We start from the raw sequence: 8,929 nt of genomic DNA on the forward strand, positions 1-8,929 counted from the left end.
TGTTACATTTTTTTTATGAAAAAACTAAGTGGATTCACCTGCGTACTTGCGTACAGGCAGCTACGTGCCTGACCATTTCATTTCCGAAAATTCACCTCTGCTTTTCGTAACATTTTCAGGACGAATATCAAAAAGAAGGAAATGTCAAGAGAATACAATCGAATAACATTTAAAAGATTTTGGCTAATATATCTCACATCAATACTGTAAGCATATCAACTTACATTGTTATTCTGCTGAATCCGAAAATAAATCCACTGTAAGAATAAGTGTGGGCGTTGTAATAGGTGTATATTTGTACCTGTATTAGGTAGTTTCCTCGTCACCACCCTAGTTGAGATATGGCCGGATGTTTCTAGACGTACATGGCGGGTGACTCTCCCGGAACATTTGTCTTATTCTACATGCACTTTCCAAGAGTGTCCATGCGAATCAACATGTTTTATTTATATCTGGCCTTGTTTTATGGATTTTTAGTTCGAATTATGGTTTCGTTTTGATCTAGGCATTCTCTGTTTTAATACAAGGATCCTATACTAGCACTACATTTTTGTGTATGCATAGTATAGGTCTTGGATCAGTATAATAATGTATATCAATGTAAAAAAAATCGTTGCTTCAAAACTATCCATTCCGCCTTTTCCAGACTTTGTTTGAACAGTCCAGTCTCTAACTCGGCCAGAAGAAAAATCTTTGCCTTAAAATTAAAAGGATTCATTTAGCACAACGACGATTTACATCGGAAGCAAGATAACATCAACACGTACAAAGTATAATGTATCAATTAGGATTTATAGAATCTAACATTGGTGTGTTTCGTGAACAGGGATATTTCAACCCGGGTGTAAGAGTTTGGCCAGTCAGCAAGAGGCTTGTCGAGTGCTGGTCAGTCAAACTCTTACACGAGGGTTGAGACATCCTTGTTCGCGGAACAGACCAATGATTGATTATTTTTCTCACATACCTACAAGCAAAACCTTTTAAGAAAGTTTTTCATCGCGCCATCTTCATTGCTCCTTGGAGTGTGCATCACAATTGATGACGCCATCATTTACGACATGGTTTCTCAACGTAAAATAATGACGTTATGTTAGTGTGAGCAGCGTCATATAGCGCGTGCCAGCTACCTCCCTGTGTGCGATCGATTGATCTTTTCCCTAGCAACTGCAGGCTCTCCTCCCGTCTGTTCCATCATATCTTTCCAACAATTGAACTCCTTCCTTCACAAAACTATCTTCGAATGCTGTTCATACAATAATATTTACCATTGTATGGCACTGCCACTATATAACCCTACCAATTCAGTTGCGAGTTCACCAGGCTATGAACTGCCAACAGGAAGTGATCTCTGCTACTGGTAAGCGCGGGAAATTTGAATTTGAAAATTTCAAAACAAAAATCGCATGACAAATAAAAAATCGCAGATGGTAAATATAAGAATTGAACGGCTTTCAGTTGGCATTCATAGTCAATATGAATTCCAACTGGACAGAGGCAAATTCAACATGAAGCGCGCTAGCGCTTCATGTTGAATTTGCCTCTGTCCAGTTGGAATTCATATTGACTATGAATGCCAACTGAAAGCCGTTCAATGCTTAATTAACTGTTATGTAGGAGGAATCTGTTCTTTTCTTTTGAATACATGTGTATTCTCGCCCTTGTTGCTTAAATCAGGACAATCTGTACGCACCGTATTGTTAGAATTGGAGTAAGTAAAGGATTCTCTCTTCTTTTGCTTATTAAACTGTCAGCCAGATAAGCTAGGACGCCATACATTTTTGTGTAATTACAATATTTCAGGACCCAGACTAACTAGGAATTTAGTTAGGGATAAAAGAAAATCTTAAAATTTGATCTTTGTCACTTGCTTCAGTGGTGATTATCATTTTAAACTCAGCACTGATACTGATTTTGTTCCTGGATAAAGGACCATGCATTAAGTTGTTTCACTTGTATTTAAACAGTCAGTACTTTTATTGCTACTGCAACACATGTTATGACAAAGAAAATCTAGACACCGCACTTTTTTGTTATTCTTGATAGTGTAATATTTTGTTTAACCTTTTTGATACAGTGTAAATTACAATACTTCGAAGTAATCATGCCAGCAGGGATTAATGCTGTTGTCACCTGATGACGTATACTTCCCGATGGCGGACAGCAGAGGTGGAGAGTGTTGCATTTGCGAAAGAAATGATCGCTGGATCTCTTGATCATACCGGAACACATACCCTATCCAATGCATGAAGGATTTGAACTGGGACCCTTCCGCACGCTCTTCTGTTCCCACCTTTGTTATCCTATGGAAGAACCAATTCAGGATGTTGGACACCGAACGTTGGATATGGTTGTTTATCGCAATGTAGCATTTGTCAAATGCTTTTTGAAGTAAGTTATAACTCTTTTCACATAAGATTTGACTTGAAGGTAGTGAAGTGAGGTCTTCTTCTACTGCCAACTTTGCGACCTGAAAGAGTACCTGACAAGAGTAGTGATCGGCGTTTACGTAAACGCATTCGTGAGCCATTGTTCGGATTAGACCTGGTGGCAGGACTGTGATGAATTCCATACATTCTATGTCATGGTGGCATTTAGCACGAAGATACACCATCAGGGCATCAATAAATTCACAGGGTGAATGTGGATCAAACGATGAGAGTATCGTGCTAAGAATCTTTGATAGGTGATGCCTATCAAGCTTTTGTGAAATGAGTTCCCAGTTCTGAAATGCAACGATCTGGAATTGGACTCCACTACGCTTGCCAATTGTAAGAATTTCATCGAAGATCTCGTCTTTTGATAGACATGCGTAAGTGTTGGACACGCTCACATGATTTAGGAATAGCTTTAGCATGATTGTGTTATGTTTGAAGTAGTACAAACTGCCTTTTAGTTTTCTAAACACGTCAAATACCAGCTCGCTCATCACTCTGCACGTACAGGCAAGGCACGTTTCTAACATCTACAAAAAATAAACATATATTAAGATAGACAGATGATTATCAGATAATTTTACAGGCACAAGGTCAAAATAGGTTCAAATACATTGCAAGAAAAAGGAACAAATTAAACAAGAAATATCTTTAAAAAAGACAAACGGCATAGTTTTAATGCTGGTAGTTATAATGTAAACCTGCTGGTGAAATATGCGTTTCAGCACGGATAACAAAATATATCAGTTTGAATCATTTTTGGTGATAATAAGACTAAGACTGCATTTGAATCAGGAATATAATGTCATGTATGTGTCATTTTAAAAGATACATCCACTTATTCAGCTTGCATTCAATCTTAACTTTGTTTCGTTTTTAACTGCATATCTGCATTTTGCATCTACCGCTACATTGACCAATCACATACTTCATCTCGACCAGTAACGCCACCTGTCGCGTCATATCCGGAGACAAAAGAATATTATACGGCTATGCCGAAAAAAGGGACCTTAAAGTTTGAGACATAAAAAACAGTGATGTACCTCTGTAACAATATCTCGGCATTCGACGCAGGAATCCTGAAGAAACAACCATATTGTTTCTGACGTCATGTTTTCGATGACATCATAATGAACCACTAAAAAATTAAAGATAAATGTTTTAAAAGTTTTGTTTTTATTTTGTTTTGTTTTTTTTGGCATTCTTGATTTACGTCATATATTATAAGAAACGTTTCACTATCTCTGCACAATAGAATTGACTATCGTTATACGTTACAAAGGAGTTTTAACTATTTCTTTGCAATACACTCAACTAATGTTATACGTTACGGAACTGTTTAACGATTTCCTCACAAAAGACTCGACTTCCGTTTATATTACAGGAAAGTGTAACTATTTCCGTATATTAAGTACATTTCAAATTTTACATTTTCTTTTACCATACCAGAAAGTCTTGAAGAGGACAGGTCCCAAGGTGATAGGGACTTGAGTGTAGAACACACTATATTTCCACATAGCTGCGCCCGCCAGACTATCGATAAGTGTTTAGATGTAGTCAACATCGTAACCAGTTTAACGTTCTTGGTCTGCTTACAATATGATGTGTTGAAGGCGTTAATATGTTTCACAAAAAGTGAAGAGTAATTCTGCAGAAAACTTTGGTTTTGTATACTCTCCTTGATGTCCAATGTAATGACATCCAGAATGTTAGAACAGCGTTGCCGTGACTTTAGTGATAAACTCTCGGATGGGGAATCCCGCATTTCCTCCAGACGTAGAATTCCTTCTACCAATATACGGGTGTCGTTCGAATTTCGTCGACGAACAGTTGAACCCAAGTACAGTTTTTCACAAAGGTACAGAAATACGAAATCCATCTGTATCTACAATGAAAGATAAAAAGAAACTTCTTTGAGATGAATGATAAAGGGTATACTGATCCATCATATGTGTTATGATTTTACCCAAAATAAGTGTATGACAACTCTTTCTAAAAATAGAAAAAAGGAATATCCACATATATATACCCTCGAGAGAACAGATGTGGACTGGATTTTCCAAGGCGATGTCCTATTTAAACGTCTGGTTTTCGGCGGTGATGGATTGGCTTCGCTTTCGTCACCAAGTTCAGCTGTTCAAAGAAAATTGAAGACATAATAAGTCATTTTCTATTGTACGCTAGTCGTGTAGTAACATCTTCTATCATCCCAGGCAGACCTTCATTCTGTTTGGAAGTGTTTAACGCATGATCTGTCTTACTCAAATTAACTGTCTTTCTAATGAGGAAACAGTAGATCGGTCTGAACTGTCATGTCGATATCAATTGTCTTTCTTGTGTGTGATGTCTCTCTGGTCTGAACTGTTATGTCGATATCAATTGTCTTTCTTGTGTGTACGGTCTCTCTGGTCTGAACTGTCATGTCGATATCAATTGTCTTTCTTGTGTGTGATGTCTCTCTGGTCTGAACTGTTATGTCGATATCAATTGTCTTTCTTGTGTGTACGGTCTCTCTGGTGTGAACTGTTATGTCGATATCAATTGTCTTTCTTGTGTGTACTGTCTCTCTGGTCTGAACTGTCATGTCGATATCAATTGTCTTTCTTGTGTGTGCTGTCTCTCTGGTCTGAACTGTCATGTCGATATCAATTGTCTTTCTTGTGTGTACGGTCTCTCTGGTCTGAACTGTCATGTCGATATCAATTGTCCTTCTTGTGTGTACGGTCTCTCTGGTCTGAACTGTCATGTTGATATCAATTGTCTTTCTTGTGTGTGCTGTCTCTCTGGTCTGAACTGTCATGTCGATATCAATTGTCTTTGTGCTGTCTCTCTGGTGTGAACTGTCATGTCGATATCAATTGTCTTTCTTGTGTGTGATGTCTCTCTGGTCTGAATTGTCTTGTCGATATCAATTGTCTTTGTGCTGTCTCTCTGGTGTGAACTGTCATGTCGATATCAATTGTCTTTCTTGTGTGTACTGTCTCTCTGGTGTGAACCGTCATGTCGATTGAACTGTCATGTCGATATCAATTGTCTTTCTTGTGTGTGCTGTCTCTCTGGTCTGAACTGTCATGTCGATATCAATTGTCTTTCTTGTGTTACGGTCTCTCTGGTCTTAACTGTCATGTCGATATCAATTGTCTTTCTTGTGTGTACTGTCTCTCTGGTCTTAACTGTCATGTCGATATCAATTGTCTTTCTTGTGTGTACGGTCTCTCTGGTGTGAACTGTCATGTCGATATCAATTGTCTTTCTTGTGTATACTGTCTCTCTGATCTGAACTGTCATGTCGATATCAATTGTCTTTCTTGTGTGTACTGTCTCTCTGGTCTTAACTGTCATGTCGATATCAATTGTCTTTCTTGTGTGTACTGTCTCTCTGGTCTTAACTGTCATGTCGATATCAATTGTCTTTCTTGTGTGTACGGTCTCTCTGGTGTGAACTGTCATGTCGATATCAATTGTCTTTCTTGTGTATACTGTCTCTCTGATCTGAACTGTCATGTCGATATCAATTGTCTTTCTTGTGTGTACTGTCTCTCTGGTCTTAACTGTCATGTCGATATCAATTGTCTTTCTTGTGTGTACTGTCTCTCTGGTCCTAACTGTCATGTCGATATCAATTGTCTTTCTTGTGTATACTGTCTCTCTGGTCTTAACTGTCATGTCGATATCAATTGTCTTTCTTGTGTATACTGTCTCTCTGGTCTTAACTGTCATGTCGATATCAATTGTCTTTCTTGTGTATACTGTCTCTCTGATCTGAACTGTCTTGTTGTGGGGCCGCGGTGGCCGAGTGGTTGAGGTGTACCGACACTTTAACACTAGCCCTCCACCACTGGGTTGCGAGTTCGAAACCTACGTGGGGCAGTTGCTAGGTACTGACCGTAGGCCGGTGGTTTTTCTCCGGGTACTCCGGCTTTCCTCCACCTCCAAAACCTGGCACGTCCTTAAATGACCCTGGCTGTTAGTAGGACGTTAAACAAAAACAAACCAAACTGTCTTGTTGATATGAACTGCCTTGCTAGTATGACTCTCTTGAAAGTATGAATTATCTTGCTAGTATGAAAAGACTGGATAGTATCAACAGTGCTGCTTGCAAGTAGCGAATGTTAAGTTGGTGTGTACTGCTGTGACTTTGCATATATTGTATGTACATTTATATATATTTATGACAATTATGTATTTCGTGACGTCCGTTTTGTCAAAATAATCTATACTTATGTACATTTGTATAAAAACAGATGGACTTAGCATCGGTTATTTTGAGGAAGGAAAGAGTGGATTGAAAATAACCGAGGAATTGCCTTGGCTACATAACAAAACATTTTGAAATCTGAATATATATGGTAAAAAATACCTTCTTCAGCCACCGAACTGGTATCGTTAACATCGGAAACCTGAAAAAAAACATGGTTTTGGTGATTTATTTAAGATGTTTCGACTATTTTGTACTTTTTTTTTTGTTCCTTTTTAATACATTTATATTTGAATCAGTTCTTTTTGTGTGGTAATTGATGTTGGCGGCTTGATTACAAATTAAAACAAATGACTTGATATTCAGTGAATGACCGTTTTGTGTCCTAATCTGTTCCTCCTTCTGTATACATTTGCGCATGAGCAGGCTTCCATAGTTGGTCAGATCGATATTACTAGGCCCGTACATAACTAGGCTTTTGAATCGAAACAACATCAGTGACAATGGCTCCTCACTGAAATGAAATCAATCATGATATGGAAAATAACAGAGTAATGTTTCTAATCGAATCATTGCTTTCTTACAAAAATAAAACAAAAACCTAGATGGCACAAAATTGTGTCCATTTTTTAATCAGTAAAATAACATATACATCTCAGTTCAGTTGTTTATTTTTTTTCTTACAAGCTTACACTTTGGCGATTCGGTAATAGAACTAATGTAATGATTTCATATAATTTCTTTTTCATATTTAATGTGAATAAAACTAAATCACTTTAATTAATTGTAATATCCTCTTTTGTCATTAACTTAGACTATATCATCACATTTTAAATGTTATCGAGTGAACGTCACAGATTTTACTAGTACGTACAAGAATGACCGAGAGAACGCGTTTTAAATGGTGCCTGAACACAGTGATGACTATGAGCAAAACGGTTTAAATGGCGTGTATATTTCGTATAAGACCATTTTTTCTTGAGTTACATAAATCTTACTTATAAATATATGAATACTGATAGCATAGAACTACAAAAAATCTTATGATAAATATATGAATACTGATAGCATAGAACTACAAAAAATCTTATGATAAATATATGAATACTGATAGCATAGAACTACAAAAAATCTTATGATAAATATATGAATACTGATAGCATAGAACTACAAAAAATCTTATGATAAATATATGAATACTGATAGCATAGAGTTAAATAAATCTTAGTTATAAATATACAAGTTAATACGTCTAGTTGTTAAATAACAACCTACATACGTGAACTCGGGCGTGAATTGTTTGTTTTCCAGCAGATGCAACCCCACGTTCCTCACTTTTCCAGCACGAAGACTGTTTGGTAAAGGGAATGGTGTTTCATCAGACTCCATTGTGTCGTATCGACATGGTATGCGTATAATGCGTAGCACTACCATTAAATCATCTTCCTCTGGGGTTCCATAATAATCTTCCATTTTCATGTCACCATAACTCATGCTACTGTAGTATAGAATGTACATAACATATTAGTATAGAGTTGATAACGTGATGGTATAATATTGTTTTATAATGTTGTGGTATAATGTTGTGGTATAATGTTGTGTTATAATATTTTGTTATAATGTTGTCACGTGGTGGTATAATAGTGTGTTATAATGTTAATGTAATGTGGAATGATGGTGTGGTATAGTGTGGTACAGTGTTGTGGTATTATGATGTGGTATAATGTTGTGGTATAACGTTGTGATACAATGCTGTGTTATAGTGTTGGTTTTTAATGTTGTGGTATGGTGTTAAGAAATTATGTTGTGGTATAATGTTGTGGTATAGTGTTAAGAAATGCTGTTGTGGTATAGTGTTGTGGTATAGTGTTAAGAAATGATGTTGTGGATAATGTTGTGGTATTATGATGTGGCATAATGATGTGGCATAATGCTGTGTTATAATGCTGTGTTATCATGCTGTGTTATCATGCTGTGGTATGATGTTGTGTTATAATGTTGTAATATAGTATTGTGGTATTATGATGTGGCATAATGCTGTGTTATAATGTTGTAATATAGTATTGTGGTATTATGATGTGGCATAATGTTGTGGTGTAATGTTGTAATATAGTATTGTGGTATTATGATGTGGCATAATGTTGTGGTGTAATGTTGTAATATAGTATTGTGGTATTATGATGTGGCATAATGTTGTGGTGTAATGTTGTGGAATAGCGGTGTGGTATAATGAATATGTATATATACTAAACGAAGATCGTAAGGTCTCGTTACGCCATTTTCAATGCCACTAATAATA

The 8,929-nt window shown here is 36.7% G+C and overlaps 1 protein-coding gene across 1 annotated transcript; it reads right to left on the reverse strand.

Moving 5' to 3' along the window:
• Positions 1-1,612: 1,612 nt before the first annotated feature.
• On the reverse strand, positions 1,613-6,972 carry LOC117334233. Its single transcript, XM_033893729.1, has 5 exons — positions 6,793-6,972; positions 4,462-4,565; positions 3,879-4,317; positions 3,476-3,570; positions 1,613-2,962 (listed from the first exon to the last, which is right to left on the reverse strand). Exons 3-5 carry the CDS (start codon positions 4,309-4,311, stop codon positions 2,081-2,083), a joined length of 1,410 nt encoding a protein of 469 aa, XP_033749620.1. The 5' UTR covers positions 4,312-4,317; positions 4,462-4,565; positions 6,793-6,972; the 3' UTR covers positions 1,613-2,080.
• Between the last annotated feature and the right edge of the window lie 1,957 nt (positions 6,973-8,929).

Source organism: Pecten maximus, chromosome 9, assembly GCF_902652985.1.
Source record: "Pecten maximus chromosome 9, xPecMax1.1, whole genome shotgun sequence".
Lineage (NCBI taxonomy): Eukaryota > Metazoa > Mollusca > Bivalvia > Pectinida > Pectinidae > Pecten > Pecten maximus.

Coding starts and splice junctions, on each gene's coding strand:
- LOC117334233 (XM_033893729.1), bottom strand. CDS start 4,311: ATGGATTTCGTATTTCTGTACCTTTGTGAAAAACTGTACTTGGGTTCA. Junction 3,571..3,878: donor GTCCTCTTCAAGACTTTCTG/GTATGGTAAAAG, acceptor TTAATTTTTTAG/TGGTTCATTATGATGTCATC. Junction 2,963..3,475: donor GCCGAGATATTGTTACAGAG/GTACATCACTGT, acceptor TATTTTTTGTAG/ATGTTAGAAACGTGCCTTGC.